This window comes from Semicossyphus pulcher, unplaced genomic scaffold, assembly GCF_022749685.1.
Source record: "Semicossyphus pulcher isolate SPU_LCO1_2020_fin unplaced genomic scaffold, fSemPul1.0.p SCAF_19, whole genome shotgun sequence".
Classification (NCBI taxonomy): domain Eukaryota; kingdom Metazoa; phylum Chordata; class Actinopteri; order Labriformes; family Labridae; genus Semicossyphus; species Semicossyphus pulcher.
Window position 1 is genome coordinate 3,721,215 of NW_027211692.1, and position 16,630 is coordinate 3,737,844.

Sequence of the window (16,630 nt, forward strand, 5' to 3'; positions counted from 1 at the left end):
ATACTTACAGTCTTTCCAACCTCAATCAAACCCAAAATGAAGGCCACAGCTGGAGGTGTGAGCATCTCTTATCTAGTCTAAACAAAACTGCATCTGTCTGCAGTGAGTCACTGGTATTTGTCTTATATCCTTTCTGGTTAGACAGGTCAAGTTAATCTTTTACAGAAAGCTACAGTCCTTAGACCTCGTTTGGTGAGTAACGGTACAAATACTAATACTTCTGATGTAAGAAACCGCCTTATTATCTTATCTTGTTGTGCTGTTTAAAAGTGAGACTGCTGTCAGGCTGAATCCCCTGGTAATTATATGGCTTGACAATTTCAGTAAACTGTCTGGATAGGCCTGTGTCTTTCCCTTTATTGAGTCTTAATTTCTCTAAAAAGAAGTGATCTAAAGATGAATGTACTGATGTGGTTTGCCAGCGGGGGGTTTTCAGTCTCCATCTTTATGCTTGAGAGAAATTTTGCTGCAGTCATGAGGTGGTTTTGTCAGGACGTGGGCCAATAACCACATCGGTGTAACCCAACTCTGTTTTTGTCTGTGCTCTCATAACCGTGTCTTCCTCTGCAACAAATAAGCTCACAGAGCCACTTCTGCAGCCAAGTACAGAGACGGTCTGCAATCTCAGAAGAAACAAGAAACGCATCTCCACGCACTGCCTTCACATCAGGGGTGAGTCTCTGTTTTAAAGTTGTTTCAATGGTCCAACAAACTAAGATAAAGTTATTTGTTTAAAATCTGATTGTGCACAAATTTATTTGATCAAACCCAAGATTTAAAATCCTGTCGGGATTTCCATTTTGAGTGTCTTCAGGAACCTTATATTAAGTGCATTATCCTCTTTAAGAACAGCTAATTATCGTCAAGACTTTTTCTCTTCAGCAATATTCATTTTCTCTTTTTCAAGGCCTTTACAAGTCAGCACACTTTGGTGGTTCAAAAACTAAACTGATAAAACTTCTGGATTTGCAGAAATATATATTTGTAAATTGAAATGAGAATTTTGAAGGGTTTATTCAGTGATGCTAATTCACAAAGTTCTCTTTTAGATCGCGCTCTCAGAAATCAAAGAACGTGAGGATAATACGACTTGTTGAATACAAAAACCTAAAATGTGTTTAGACAGTAATGTTCTTTTTCTGTAGCTGATCATGCTGGCAGCCTTGACCCTGGCCTCCCTCTGCGTCCTGGTGTGGGGGTCTAACCTCTGCCCCCCAGCCTGCCAGTGTCTCAACAACCTGACCGTGACTGTTTGTCAGGCGAGCAGACTGAGGCAGATCCCTGAGCTGCCAGAGAGCATGGAGCAGCTATTTGCCGCATACAATGAGATACAGGAAATTCCCTGGCGTGGGCTGGAGAAGCTGCAGGTATGAAAATACAGCTGCCTTCAACATTCGCTTTTTGTGATGCTTTTGAGAAAGAGGCAGCACCGTGGCTCCTGCAGCAGGAAAGTTCAGGGTTAAAGTTTCCACATCCTGAAGTGTCTGTTTACTCCAGCAAGCGATAAATGGAACCTTCATTAAAGAACCACACTGCTGGTTTCACATTATTTGACACATTAATTAGAAGTTGTATACATTTTTTCCACTGATCTCTTTTCAAAGCAGCCGAATGTGTTCATACAGGCGAAACAAAAACACTTAGCGGATGTGAAAACTTTCCCGAGCTGAATGTGTTAAAAGGCCGCAGTTTGATGAAACCTCAGCCTGACTTTAGAGACAGAAAATACTCCCAGCTACGACATCGTCCGTCCCATACGCTCTGTGAAATAGAACATTTTTGTTGCATCTCAAAACCAACTTCCGAGATACTCAGGTTTGATGTATTATCCTACACTTATAATGTGACTTCTCTCTGTTTCCTGGATGTTCTTTAGATCCTGGATCTGACTAAGAATCAGCTGAATGTCACCCTATCCCTCAACCGAGTCTGGCCCAATATGACACAGCTCTCTAAGCTCTTCCTGCGCAACAACAACCTGAAGTTTCTACACGCTCGTCAGTTTCGTAACTGCCCTGCTCTCACCGTCCTGGACCTGAGCGAGAACCAGATTGAATATCTACCAATCGGATTCCTGCATGGATTAGCTAATCTGAAGACACTGACTGTGAACTTTAACAAGATTCAGACGTTACAGGCTGGTGTTTTGGAAGGAGCCTTCAGCCTGACTGAAATCTTCCTCAGTCAAAATAATATCACAAAGATAGAAGAAGGCGTGTTTAAGGACTCCGCTGTGTTGCAGAAACTTGTTCTGTCCAGAAACAGAATCACAAGCGTGGGCGAGGCCAGCTTCAGAGGAGCGGCAGGTCTCCAACACCTTGACCTGAGTAACAACATGCTGGTCGCTGTTCCAGCTGAGGCACTGAGGGACGTAAGGGAGCTCAGGACTCTGTGTCTTCAGATGAACAACCTAACCAGCCTTCCAGAAGACTCCTTCTCCTCAGTGAGCTCGTTGGTTCATCTCGACTTGAGCTACAACAAGCTGACCACTGTGTCTGAGGGATCGCTGAGAGGCCTGACCGGGCTGTGTGAGCTGGACCTCAGTGACAACCTCCTCGATTCTCTTCCCTCTAAAATCTTCATCGACCTCGTCAGCCTCGAGTTACTTGATTTGTACAGCAACAGACTGGTTTCTCTTCCTCTGGATGTTTTCAGTCACCTGAAGAACCTGACGGAGCTGCAGCTGGAAGCCAATCAGATCTCTGTCGTACCAGTCGGGGTATTTGATACGCTGTCCAGACTCGATGAGCTTCAGCTGTCAAACAACCGTATCCATGAGCTCGACCATGCTCTGTTCACCAAGCTTAAGTCACTGCAGATGCTGTATATCGAGAACAACTCTCTGAAGCACCTTCCCAAAGGCCTTTTCCACAAGACGAGGAACCTGAAGGAGATACACCTTGATAACAACCGCATCAGGTCTCTGCATCACTCAGTCTTCCACGGTTTGGTGCGAGTTAGTTCACTGTGGCTCTCTGGAAACCACCTCTCCTCTCTACACCCGGATCAATTCAGAGACCTTGTCAGTTTAAAAGAGTTAAAACTAAATAAGAACCACATAGGTAACCTTCACACAAGCCTGTTCGTCAATCTAACAAATCTTACAACCCTCGATCTGGGCAACAACCGGATCTCCGAGCTGTCTCCTGATGACTTTGTAGGGTTGACCCATCTGAAAGAGCTCAAACTCAGCCACAATCAGCTCCGTGACGTCCCTTTCAACAGCTTCTCTCGCCTCCACAACCTCCGCAAGCTTCTGCTAAAGAACAACAGCCTGGATAGTTTACACTCTCAGCTCTTTTCCCGACTGTCAAAGCTGACAGAACTCAACTTGGATGGAAACAAGCTGGATCACCTGCAGCCGGATGTATTTCAAGGACTGACAAACCTCCTGAAATTGAGTTTGAAGTCCAACCAGCTCAGAGCTGTGGAGCATGGGACTTTGGAGCCATTAACAAGCCTGAAAGCTGTGTATCTGTCAGGTAATTTGTGGAACTGCACCTGTGCACAAATTCTCTACATCAGCAGCTGGGTCAACGCGTACAGCGACAAGCTCGGAGACAAGCCCACCTGCGTCTTCTCCTCTTCGTCTAACGCCTCCTCTCCTTCCTCGTCCCCTACTGAGGATGCACCGCTCTCTCAGGCCGCTCTGTTTCCACTGTTGTTACGCGATGATTGCATTACAAACGCTGCAAGTTGCTCGTTTCCTCTAAGAATGCTGAATCTGCTCACAACTCTCCTCTTAGCCGTCAGCTCACTGTGACATGCTTTGTGGTGGTTTTGTGCTTTCTAACCTTTTATTTCCTGCCTTGGTTTTGTTGTGTCTGCGCTTGGTTTTTAAGTTTTTCCACCAGAATCGCAAAATTTATCTGGGGAAATTTACAACCGATGCTAACCCTGTATATTAAGAGGATTCTTGCTAAACTGGAGAAAACCCCAAACTGTAAATGACTTAACTGACAAAAAGAGTCACTTAAATAAATGTGTTATGCCTCACCGTAACATAACACAGACTCTAGCAGCAGCATCTTGGTCATATTAAAAGGTCTTGCTCTAAGTCTGTGAGGTTTGAGCATGTGTTAGTAAGTACGATAAAACCGTTTATACAAGAGTGAATTAATGGTTAAGCGTGTTCGTGTATGCATTTGACTTTGACAGGGTGTCAGTAAAAAGAGCGGGAAATTCAAAGGATACAAAAAGTGACTCACAAAGTTGAGATGTGACGAAAAAACACTCCGTAAGAAAAGTTACAGGTGAAACTTTGTTGTAGAAAATACAGTTTCTTTATTCATAGCACACAAGGCAACTCCTGAAAAAACTCCTGCAGTCCTACGACTTCAATAGTTTTTTTAAATCCTAAAACTTTATAGCCTCAGATTTTACATCTTCTCTCCGTAATGTAATTCATCATCAGTGAGATAAGTTTTGTGGTTGTTTATGAAAGCTCTAGTAAAATGGAGACTCTGAAAGCGATGATGAAGGCCTTTAAACTCTTAAAACTTAAACTACTCAGTCTACAGGACGTTAAAGATCCTGTGTGAGATTAACTTTTAAAAAGTAAAGAATTGGGTCTTCTACTGTCGAACTCAAATTTTAGACTTTTATTTTGCATCTGTTTACTTGTGTTGTTTTTTAATCAGTTGCTTTATTTGCTTATGTTCATTGGACTTGTTTATGACACATGAATGTCATGTGTTCCTGTATCCTGGAAACAAAAGTACGTGTGTGCCAATGTATGTATGTATGTATGTATGTATGTATCTACCAAGCCTTTGAAAATCAATAAAAATAATTACAAAAAAAAAAAAAGATTAGTTCTTCCAGTGGTACAAAAATATTCTATAAACATCAACAGTTTCTCTACTCTACACAAATCAGCGTGTTTCATTTAAAGCTCCTGTGAGGACGTTTCCGTTTGTGTTGATTTTGGCGCCCCCTGTGGACAAAGCCGTACCTCTTATCTCTATGCTGATTTTGTCCTGGACATACTTGAGTGGTGGTTTTTAACAAAAAATCTCACCTTGCTTTCTATAACAGTCATATGAATCACTTTTAACTGGCAAAATGTAAACAAAGGCAGTGTGCAGTTAACTGCTTAATCTGACACCATTAAAAATAACTATATAGAAATAATCAATCTTGTTGCTGATGGTCTGGTTTGCTTTTGCAGGTCATATCGAGTCATCAGAATCGTTTCATAACCAGCTAAAACTAACAGGAGCTTTAAATGTACATTTTAATGAGGACTCTGTATTTGTATTGATGGTATTAACTGGAGCAGCTCTTAAGGCTTTTTTTAAAATCCACTCTTTTGCACTTCCTGTGTGTTGATTATATTATTTGTTTCTGTATAATTTGTATAATATCAAACAATATAGAAAGCTGTAATTTTCATAAACGTTTAATTCAGACTTTTGCCAGCGAACTCAACAAAAGTATTCAGGAGTAAAACTGACAGGCTCTCAGTAAATGCAGGTTTCTCCAGTGATACAATGATACTCAAGAAATGCTACTTGTCAGTTATTCCCACATTTAAATGTCACGTCTTTTCTTTCCTATGTTCATGTTTTCAACCAGCAGCTCTTTCTTACATCATTTTGTAACGTGCTTTTGTACTGTGGTTTCTTAAACATTTAGTTTTTCCCAATCTTGAATCTTTCATGAGGTTTTTAATCACAGCAAATCAATAAACGTGTGTCAGTTAAATGTCTTATATCTTTATAAAAACATCTACGCCTTTCATACCTTTAACCACATTAGTGAACTTAGCTTCAGCTCTAAACACAACTTCATAATCATTACGATCACGTTCACTGCAAATCTACTCATGAATTCCTTTACAGGCACGGCTCTGCCACCAGGGCAGATGTCTGGTCACAGTTCAGCCTCAGACATAGAAACACTTGTGGTCCTTCAGGTTCCTCAGGTAGGAGAAACTCTTCCCACACTTGTCGCACATGTACTGTTTCTCCCCCGTGTGTATCTGCTGGTGGGCTTTCAGGCTGTTGCCCTGGTTAAAGCTGCGTCCGCATGTCTCACAGCTGAACGGCTTCTCCCCGGTGTGGATGCGCTGGTGTCTGTTCAGGTTCCCAGTGTTGCTGAAACATTTCCCACAAGTGTCACAGCTGAACGGTTTCTCTCCCGTGTGGACCACCTTCAGAGAGGAAGATTGAAAGGAAACGGGTACCTCAAATCGTTTTCAGATGCTGTAAAGTCTTTCAAACAGTTTTACATCACATTCGGTTTCATGCAAGAACATTTTCATATTCTTATCCGAAGCCTTTTATAATTGTTAAGGTTTGCTCTCATTAAATTGGCATGTCATGATGTTGTGAAAAGAATAAAACTTTTGCACTAAATTGTCTAAGTTATACATTTGATTTGGTACGATCTCTGAACTGGCCATAAGCTCTCTTAACTCGCTCAAAGATGCCAAAGCATGTGACGTGTACACAGAGTGTACGGCTGTGAACAACACGGCCTCTTTAGACATGAAACTAGGTTTCCTAATGGCTAATTTATATATCCAGCATCAATATTAGATGTAAACAGGAAGTCTGCTCTGTTTCAACCATAACCACACAGAGGAGCAAAGTCAGTGCTGAACAGAGCCTCAGTCGTCACTATATTTGAGGTTTTGATCAAATTGCATGAAGTTTGTAGGTTTAAGGAAATTAGTAAAACATTTTTATGAGCTGCACAAAAATGGATGTTGCAAAAAACACAGCAACACATTTTTCTTTTTACGTCTAACACGTTAAAGGCAGAGTGTGGTGATATCTTAAAACAAACATTAAAAACGTAAAAACACTACACACAGAAAACCTACCTGATGAGATTTAAGGCTGCTGTGCTGTGTGAACATGCGGCCGCAGATGTCGCACGAGAACGGCCTCTCTCCGCTGTGCGTCTTCAGGTGAATCTTCAGGTAACTGGACGACTTAAAGCTCTTCCAGCAGAGGCCGCAGCTGTGAGGCCGGACCACCGTGTGGTGCTGCTGGTGTGAACGCAGGTCGGTGATGGAGCTGAGCCGCTGGCCACACAGCACACATGTACATGGAATAGTTGCCGCGTGGGTCTGCAGGTGTTTGCGAAGCGAGTCCACGCAGGCCACCGTAGTTCCGCACGCTACACATGCCAGACAGTTCTCACCTGAGTGAGAGGTCTTCTGGTGCATCTTCAAGGCACTCTTCTGGATGAAACATTTACCACAGGTCTCGCAGCTGAAGGGACGCTCACCAGTGTGTATCCGCTGATGGCCTTTCAGAGTGTCTGCCTGGTTGAAGCTTTTGCCACAAGTTTCACACCTGTACGGCTTTTCCCCCGTGTGTATGCGCAGGTGGCGCTGCAGGTTACCTGGAATTGTGAAGCTTTTGTTGCAGTACTGGCAGATGTAGGCCCGCTCCCCCGTGTGGACCATCTGATGCATTTTCAGGCCGTGTGCTCGGTAGAAGCTCTTTCCGCATTGTTCGCAGCGAAACGGCCGGACCTCAGCGTGGAGACGCTGGTGGTTCCTCAGGAGCTGCTTCAGGGTGAAACCCTTCCCACACACATCACAGGTGTGTGGTCTCTCACCTGTACATGAGAGCAATGAGGGCTGTAGATTAACAGAATATCAAATACTCTCAGAGGTGTTCTCCAGTCTGCAGCTCTGCTGAGCTTTTCAGCCCGTTTTAGTTCATTGTTTTGGTCATCAACCTTCCCTCTTACATTACAGACAGGTCAGAAACTATGTGGTTTAAAAAGGTTGAACATCGATTGTGGATGACATCTGAGCTTAAATACAGAAGAAGCACACTTTCAAATTATTTCTAATGTGTCTGCTGGACATGTAAATCTTTGTTAATGTTTAAAGGATGTTTTATAAAACCACAGTTCACCACAACAACTTCTTAACTTCTTTTTGTGGAGTTCTTTCGCCCCCTGTAAAGTATTATCACAAATATTTTGTGACAGTTCTGACAATTCATAAAACATTCACCTGTATGAAGCAGCATGTGTGCATTGAGGCTTCGCTGGAATGAGAAGCCTCGTCCACACTGGGAGCAGTGGAAGGGTTTCTCTGTGTTCGCTCCGTGGACGGCCAGGTGGGCTTTGAGCTGCGGCAGCTTGGTGAATGTTTTCCTGCAGTGTTTGCAGCTCAGAGGCTGCTGGTTCGGATCCTGACTCTCTTTCTTTGCTCGTCCTCGATTGGACCTGGGCTTTACAACACGCTTGGGTCTGGTGGTGAATCCCTGGTCACCGTCATCTGGATCTTCAGGCTCAAGCTAACAAAAAAAATGTTGTATTTTCTTTCAAACTTTTTATTTTGTTTTTAGCCAAGAAAATCTCTGCATGTACAGGCCGGGAGGCAGAAAGCTCAGGTATGAGTTAAATCTACCTGATAGTCTGGGTCGTCACCATCGTCCTGGCCCGGGTCGTCTCTGTACTGACCAGAATCAGAGGACGCCTGGTCAGCTAGCGCCTCCAACCCTTCCTCCTTTATTATCACAGGTTGGACACTGTCCTGAGTGAGAAAGAGAGAATATGGACGACGAGTCAAAGACGAGAGAACACAAAGTGTCCAAGCGGTACAAATATTCCTAATTACGTTTTAACACTGAGTGAGTATAAAGAGAGAGAGCAGCATAAAACCCAGTTCAACCTCAACAAAGACGTCCGATCATCTGCATAACACAAGACAGGATTTACCTCATAAGTTCTTCCTTTCCACAGGTGAATGATGGGTGACCTCTTCACTCCAGCATCACCACCAGCCACAGCTGTGAAAACGACACAGACTTGTTTTTAGTAAACATAAGTTAGCAGGGTTTTTGTGGCTCCATCGGACTCAGTACAATGGACGCATAAACATATAACAATATGCTCCATCATCACAGTGAGAAGAGAAACCCCTCACCTCTGCGGCTTTTCCTCCCTGAGCGCTGGCTCTGGACAACCTCTCCTTCTGCTCCGTTGGCTGTAGCCCTCCCATCCTCTTTCGACCCACTTCCCCCCTCTGTCAGCTCCTCCGCCTCCCTCTGGCCTCTGTTGCCCTCCAGCACCAGCTTTAGTTCTGTTTCTGCCACCTCCAGTCTCCTCTTCAGGTCCTCAATCTCTGCAACCCCCTCTGTCACCTACAGAGCGAAAACAAATCATGACGAATGCAAAGTTTGATTTTGTAGCTTTTGAACTGCTTCTATTTTCTGTTGTAAAGCTTATTGACTTCACCTGCTAGAATAACATCCTATTACACTGAGTTTTTCTGATAATAACAATAGATAAGACTGATTCTAACCCGAGATGACTGCAACACAAATATACCGACACAGTGAGCTTACGTACTTCTAGCCGCAGCAGAGACGAACATTCGTGGAAAAGCTGACAGATCTTCTCCACGGCTTCTCGAGCCAGAGACGTCATGAAGACGTTGAACTTGATCACCTGACGGGAACAACGCAGGTAACTGTTAGAGTCAGGTACAGTCTGGATAATTACTTTATGACTGGATTTTCATTCAGATAACCAGGGAAAGTGACACTTTTAAAAAGGGCAAGAGCGTACGAGTGCTGTAACTTTTAGAGGGATATAATGAAGTGTAGTAACACAGTATTATGATTATCTTATTCTACATACTGTATGTTGTTGAAGACTAAAAGTAAATAATTTGTGATCTTTTAACAGTTAAAAGCAAAACATACAAAATATTTCCCTCTGAAATGTAGTGGCATAATACTTTGAAATACAAAAAGATCTACCTTAAAATTGCAGTAACTTGGATGAATGACGTAGTAAGTAAATTTAAGTAGTAAGTTAAGTACCATATGTGAGTACAGTCCTTCCCTGTAATACATGAACTGTAGTTTTTACTCCACTACATTCATTTGATTCAAGTATATAATACAAAATATAATGTTATGTTTCTATTTGAATTTTAAATGCATGGATTTCACCTTTAATTGGGTATTTATAAACTGTAGCATTGCAACTTTTACTATGGTAAAATATCCGACTACTACTCCCACCACTTTTGGAAGGAAGACGGTCCGCAGACGTTTTAGCACTAAACATTTGAATCATCTCACATTTCAGTGAAAAAATATCCTTTAAATATCATGATGATCACGGTATCAATAACTGTAAATTCATAACTGATACATCGGTGCTGGTCCTTCAGGTACCATGCCGTTCAATGAAACCTGTGGCTGAAACGTCTGTAGACATACAGCAGATAGATAGGCCCGGGCCTGCTGTTACACTCAAAATGGCGATCAAAGATGGATTCTTCTCGGCTGTTGTTGTACCTTTATCAAACACACATAAATGTTTCCATCTAATTTAACTTGAATATACACTTTAACCAGCATAGAAGCCATACGGTGAGTTTTTATTTGAGTTTGGCCGTTGAAACTTTACTGTAGCAGCTAGCTAGCTCTTCTATTTCTATGATCAGCTGGTTGTTTCGACTGCAGTTAGAGAGCATCAACACCGGAGAGGTGGATGTGATCGACACCAACAGCACTGACAAAGAAAACATTTTAACATACCCTCTCGTCCGAAGAACCGTCTGTGTTTTCAGTCGCACTTGGTGAAGACAATTCTGCATGTGTTGAATCAGAACTACCAATAACTTTGGTCATTTCTGTAACAGTAGCACTAACTATTATTTCCAAAATGGCGTTTACCTGCGCCTCTGGATCTGACATTCTGACTAATTATGTCTGACAACTATGAATGTTGTTTAACGTGTTTTTAAAAAAAAAAACGAAACATAGACCTTTTGGTGCTACAGTGTCGTTCTGGTGAAAAACAAGCTCGTAGAGCTAACAGCACTAGTATGGATCCCAACTTCCTCTTTCAATATATTTTCTTCAAAATAAAAGCACGCATACTCACTACATCCACTCGGTAGATCACTTAAAACTGTACCTCCTCACGCTTTCTGAGGATCTCCTGACGATTTCTGGTATTGTGCTTAATAGGAAGTACGACCATACTTTACTTTAAAATATGCTTCAGTAATCATTAAAGAGTGCAGTGATGATTTAAATATTGAACGTGCTATGGGTAGAGTAACTAAAAGCGTCGAAGAAGTATTCATGTAATTGGGTAATGATCATTTGTTTAATATGTACATGGACAAAAGTAAATCGAAGATATCCAATTTCAGCTTTATTTATTTATTTATTTTTGCCTTAATCCCTGGCATATACCATACGCATTTTGAAACACGCGTTCACTGCCGTCCAACAGTTTAAGTTAGGTAGCCGATTAACAGTGTGATGAAAAAAAAACCCATCAAAAAACGATATTGGGGGGAAAATGTATTTATAAAAATTTGTTTTTATTAATAGCTTTTTGTTCTTTAGGTCATGTTAGCCAGCTGTTAACGTCACTTTATGAACAATTGTGAGTGTTGACTGCCCTTATTGGTCTTATTAAAGAACTCCAAAAAGGCTGCCCCGACTTTTGACTTTGTAGGTATGTTCAGAAACACTAGTCATTTCTGCCCTCCAGTGGTCATTGTAAGAAACTGCAACACTACAAAAATAAAGCTCATAGTATTGTTGGCACATTCAATATAAATATCAATGTAAGATTATTCGTAATATTCGTACTATTAATATTAACATATATATGAAACGTGTTAATCTTTAGTATTATTAGTCATTTTATTGAAAGTCTCTTGGATCTGGAGTTCACGTAATCATGTATGCTGCCCTCCAGTGGTCACAGTAAGGAACTACATTAATGTAAATCGTCAAGCTAGATGTGCTAGGACAGTAGGAGTAGGAGTAGAAGTAAGACTTCCGGCTACTTCAAAATAAAAGTAATCAAGCTAACTGCAATTACAATATCAAATTCCGGATAATAATGCTGTTTTTTTGGTCCATTTTGGTATCTCTTTCCAATTCTTTTTACTCAAAGTTATTACGGGAGAAATATTTCTCCGTTTGATTGTAAAGTTTGTTGTAACTCACAGGGATCGCGGGTGACTTTGGGCATCATTTTTCCTTTCAAAATAAAATCAACACTGTCAACGCCGAGACAGCATTTTCTCCGAATTTCAAGGCTGTTTACTGTAAATGTCAGGATAAGTTTAGCTTCAAATTTAGACATTAATTTTAACTTATCATCAAATATAATACAATAATTAAAGAAAACTGAAAACAGGAAGAAAAAAACAGACTTGCTGAATATAAATTAACGTTTATTTAAATGCTGAATTTTAGTTGGCTGTTTCATTGGCTGAGGACCCTTTAAATTGTACAAATTTCAGGCTCTCTCACACACACACACACACACACACACACACAGTGTTTTGTCTTGACAGAAAATAACTATTTAAGCTCTTCAACAGGGAAGAACACGGAGTCACCACTGCTGCATCGTCAGTATTACCACCAGCTTGTCAGTTTCATGACGTGCTGAGTGTGTTTCCCAACATTTTCTGGTATTTCTCAGTACAGTTGTGTTTCTTGAGCAGCCTTGAGTCTGAAAATCCGAGTCCACAGCTGCTGCAGGAGTACGGCCTCTCTCCCGTGTGCACCTGCATGTGAAACTTGACGTGCCCGAGCTGCCTGAACCTCACTCCACAGACCTCACACTCATAGGGCTTCTCCCCCGTGTGTATCCGTAAGTGTCTCAGGTAGTTTGTGTAAATCCTAAAGGCCTTTCCGCACTGCTCACATTTATGTGGTTTCTCTCCAGAGTGTTGCAGTTTGTGAGACTTGAGAGCCTGAAGGATGATGAACCTCTTTCCACACACGTCACAGCCAAACGGCCGTTCTCCCGAGTGGATCCGTCGATGATAGTCGTACGTAGCTTTGTAGAAAAAAGACTTCCCACATGTGTCACACTTGTATTGCTTCTGTCCCGTGTGAATGAGCTCATGTCTTTTCAGTGCACTTGAGGTGTCAAAGCCCTTGCGGCAGGTCTTGCAGCTGTACGGCGTCACATCCACTGTGGTTCTGTCCCGTCGATAGATAACTCTGCGGTTGCCTCGCTCTCGGGTTTGCCTTGTGATGACCTGGCCGTGCCTTTCATCGTGACTTAGTTTCTGGTGTTTCTGCAGCTGGCAGTTGTAAAGAAAAGTCTTCCCACACAGGTCACACATGAAGGACTTGGAGGCACCGTGAAGCAGCATGTGGGCTTTCAGCTTGTTGTCCTGAATGAAACTCTTCCCGCAGACTTTACATTTAAACGGTTTTTCACCTGTGTGGATTCGGATGTGTCTCTTCAGGTTGTGTTGCAGAGTGAAGCCCGCTCCACACGTCTCACATGTGAAGATTTTCCCTCTGTGAACCGACTGGTGCGTGCGGAGCGATCTCCTCTTCACAAAAGCTTTGCCACACACTGAACATTTGTAAGGATGCTCACCTGTATGAGTGCTTTGATGGCACTGCAGCGTGATGGCGTACCTGAAGCTCTCCCCGCACTCGGAGCACTTGTGCGGCTTCTCCACAGAGTGAACGATCTGATGAGCCTGCAGGCTGTGTTTCGTCTTGAAGCCCTTCCCACAGATGGAGCAGATGAACGGCCTCGTGTTGCTGTGTACCAGTTGATGAGTCTTCAGGTACATTTTTGTTTTAAATGTCTTCTCGCAGAGTTGGCACTTGAAGGCAGCGTACTTCCTCTCCTCGTGCCGCAGCAGATGGTACTCATATGTCGCTGTGTTCCTAAACTTCCTCGGGCACTGATCGCAGGCGAAAGGCCTCTGATCTTTGTGAGTGTTCATGTGCTTCATCAGATGAAACTGCCTGCTGAAGCTCTTGTTACAGACATCGCACACAAAGACCTTCCCTTTCCTCCTGACTGCTGCTTCTGCTGTGTGTTGGCTGCCAGTGTTTTGGGATTCTGCCGTGTTTGTTGTGGTGCGATCCTCTGAGGTGTCTAAACAGAATTGGAAAATATAAAAGGCATCAGTCATGTCCAGAATAGAAGAACTAGACAGGCGGAAACTGGAGGTTTTGTGGTAAAATGAAACAACATTAATCATTATTAGACTTCTCTTAAATCAAATATGTTTCTGGTTACAGAATGAAACTTAACTAAATATGTTTCTCCTTTTGTTCCACATTAAAGCTACTGAGGACTTTGGTTTGTGTCGATCTTGGCAACACCTGTTGACAAAGCAGTAACTCTTATCTCTTAGTCTTAGCGATGGTCCTGTTTGCTTTTGTAGCTCATGAAGAGGCATCAGCTTCACCTTAGAGCCTTAACCATAAAACACCCCACCTTGTCTTCCTGCTGGAGACTCAGCCTCACAGTTCACCTCTTCTGTTGCCTCTCCACCATCTGAACAAAACAGTCAACAAAGACTCATCAGTCACGATTTATGTCAACAGAAAATACAGTCTTCTGTCACCAGTAATAAAACATGCTGTCTCAAATCCTCCTTCATTTATTGGCTTCAAAAAGGAGGCCAATAAATGTCGCACTGTTCTATTATTATTATGATTATATTCTTAGATTATTGATAGTTTAATTAATGTATGTTGTAGCTCCTAAAGGTGAAGCTAATGTTACCTTTTGTTCTGCTTTGTGTAGTAGCTCAATCTGTGTTCATGTATCACATTTAATCTGAATATACAAAGTAACTGAAGAGTCAAATGAATGCAGTGGAGTTTAAAGTAGTACAAAATGAAATGACTAAAGTAAAGTACCTTTTAATTGTACTTAAGGAGGGTTAGGTAGGATTTTAGCTAACCATGGAATAATTGCAAACTTTTATTTTGTAATATTGTTCCGTGCAGCATTGGGCTGTTTGTAATGTATTGTTGAATTGTTCGGTTTTGTCTCGTCTACACTGACTTGCTGTAATCTTTCAGTAGGTTCAGTATTTCTTGGCTGATTCTTCCTTTAATGGAAACTTACCAGCATCATGTCCAACCTGCATCCCAGCGGCAGGTGAGGATTCTGCGACTCCCTCTGTTAATTCACCTGTCTTTAGTTTTAACTTCCCAAACGGCTTCAAGGTGAAGATCAAGCCGCTCTGCTCAAACAGAACCGGACAGCCGCTCAGGACATTTTCTCTCCACAGTCTGGCATTCTCAAAGTCTCCCGTCACAGTGTGCAGCTCGCTCTCCAGCCGGCCCACCCTGGCCCGCAGCGATGTGTTTTCATTGTGCAGCATTGAGGACAGTTGGGAGAAAACGGCGTCGATCTTTCTTGTTGTCTCTCGTGCCAACATTTCCACAGTGCGTGCAAAATCTGGCTGTGAGGATGAAAATATGAAATTAGTAATCTGCTGTTAGTACCAACTGCTCATGCACAAGCTGCCCCGACAAATGGTTGAGAATGTCATTTAAACTGTCTGTGTGATTGATGGAAGTATTATCAGAGAAATGTACCGATAATAACAGAATTAAAAGTAAAAGTGCTTCACCTGCTGCTCTAGGTGGAACTAGTTTAAACAAGTTTAAGAGTTCACGTAGAGTTTATTCTAGTGGTTCCAAACTCTGGGCTGGGCACCTCCGAAAACTCACATGAGGAATCGTAGGGGTCTTAGGGTTATCAATGGGAGAGGAAATGGGGAAAAATAAAGTTCTGCTTCCCAAATGTTTATTTATTTGGGTACGTCCCCCTTACTTTTTGCAAAACATGGGATTACAGTAGGGATGCATGATATTATCAGCATGTTATCGGTATCTGCAGATTATTATGGCTTGAAAATGACATATTGGCATCGGCAGATATGTCATTTTTCTGCAGATATTTTCCGCCGATAAAACAAAGCTTTAGTTATGCCCAAATGCTCTATGACTCCCTTAAAAGCTTGATGTAATGCTAACTCTGCGCTAGTGTGTGTGCACACTGCATGTATCACTCAAAGTTTCCGTAATGGAGAGCAAGTTTGTGCTCAGCCGCCGTCATGCAAGGAGCCAAATCTTATTCATTCAACACTACAAATTGAATCGCCCATCTCAAGAATCTGCCAGTGAGCCACTACAATAAGAGTAGGCATGATATCAATCCCACTACAGAGGAGACTTGATGTTCTCTGTAATTAGGTGGAAAAACATGCGCCTAATATATCGGTATCGAAATCAGCAACCGGCAAAAGGGGTTGGAAAATATCGGATATTGGCAAAAAAATCCTTTATCGTTCATCCCTAGATTATAGGACTCATTTGTGTCTGAAATAGTCATTTAACTGAAACCCTTTAGCAATTAAGATGAATGTCTCTTTGGGTGTACCAACGTGAAGAAGTCTGAACTGTAATGAAAGGTTGAGAACGTCTACTTTTACAAAAAGCTTCGTATTTATTCTAAGTTCATCAAGTGTATTGGCTGTATATGGCTGTAAATTAAACGCAGTAGAGTAATGCGTTAAAAAACTGTACCCTCTGCAATATAGTCAATTATTAAGTACCACAACGTTTCGAATTTACTTCGATGTGACTACATTCATAAAGAATGAACAGTTTATCGCTGGAGTCTGCAGCAGTTAGCATAAAGTAAGGGATTCACAAATCATCACTTTAAACCATGTTTCGTTTTTCAGATAATATTAATCCAGTGTTGGTTGGAACGACATTAAACAGTTTTTTAGCTTCCCATTCAGCCTGCACGTTACTTATTCGACATTAACGGATACTAATGGATATTGGTTTACCAGACGCCATAAATGCAAAACTAAAACGTTGTT

At 42.0% G+C, this 16,630-nt stretch overlaps 2 protein-coding genes and 2 long non-coding RNA genes across 4 annotated transcripts; 1 reads left to right on the forward strand and 3 right to left on the reverse strand.

Annotated features, from left to right (window-relative positions):
• Nucleotides 1-1,151: 1,151 nt before the first annotated feature.
• Nucleotides 1,152-3,763, forward strand: LOC138597052 (leucine-rich repeat-containing protein 15). The gene is made up of 2 exons (XM_069668571.1): nt 1,152-1,367; nt 1,877-3,763. Exons 1-2 carry the CDS (start codon nt 1,152-1,154, stop codon nt 3,761-3,763), a joined length of 2,103 nt encoding a protein of 700 aa, XP_069524672.1.
• A 1,533-nt stretch (nt 3,764-5,296) lies between these two features.
• Nucleotides 5,297-14,937, reverse strand: LOC138597380 (zinc finger protein 729-like). The gene is made up of 5 exons (XM_069668976.1): nt 14,857-14,937; nt 14,218-14,277; nt 12,409-13,872; nt 6,830-7,575; nt 5,297-6,154 (listed from the first exon to the last, which is right to left on the reverse strand). Exons 1-5 carry the CDS (start codon nt 14,876-14,878, stop codon nt 5,888-5,890), a joined length of 2,559 nt encoding a protein of 852 aa, XP_069525077.1. The 5' UTR covers nt 14,879-14,937; the 3' UTR covers nt 5,297-5,887.
• On the reverse strand, nt 8,067-8,989 carry LOC138597206 (uncharacterized). Its single transcript, XR_011308597.1, has 4 exons — nt 8,900-8,989; nt 8,692-8,762; nt 8,381-8,506; nt 8,067-8,267 (listed from the first exon to the last, which is right to left on the reverse strand). It is a non-coding gene; the product is annotated as an uncharacterized lncRNA (long non-coding RNA).
• Nucleotides 9,025-10,612, reverse strand: LOC138597207 (uncharacterized). Its single transcript, XR_011308598.1, has 3 exons — nt 10,527-10,612; nt 9,325-9,423; nt 9,025-9,116 (listed from the first exon to the last, which is right to left on the reverse strand). It is a non-coding gene; the product is annotated as an uncharacterized lncRNA (long non-coding RNA).
• Nucleotides 14,938-16,630: the final 1,693 nt, after the last annotated feature.

Excerpts from the sequence above, each read along its gene's own strand:
- LOC138597052 (XM_069668571.1), top strand. The coding sequence starts at position 1,152 with ATGCTGGCAGCCTTGACCCTGGCCTCCCTCTGCGTCCTGGTGTGGGGG. Across the intron at positions 1,368-1,876 it reads GTGGGCTGGAGAAGCTGCAG|ATCCTGGATCTGACTAAGAA; the intron begins GTATGAAAATAC and ends GATGTTCTTTAG.
- LOC138597380 (XM_069668976.1), bottom strand. The coding sequence starts at position 14,878 with ATGCAGGTTGGACATGATGCTG. Across the intron at positions 14,278-14,856 it reads GCAGGTTGGACATGATGCTG|ATGGTGGAGAGGCAACAGAA; the intron begins GTAAGTTTCCAT and ends TGTTTTGTTCAG. Across the intron at positions 13,873-14,217 it reads GTCTCCAGCAGGAAGACAAG|ACACCTCAGAGGATCGCACC; the intron begins GTGGGGTGTTTT and ends AATTCTGTTTAG.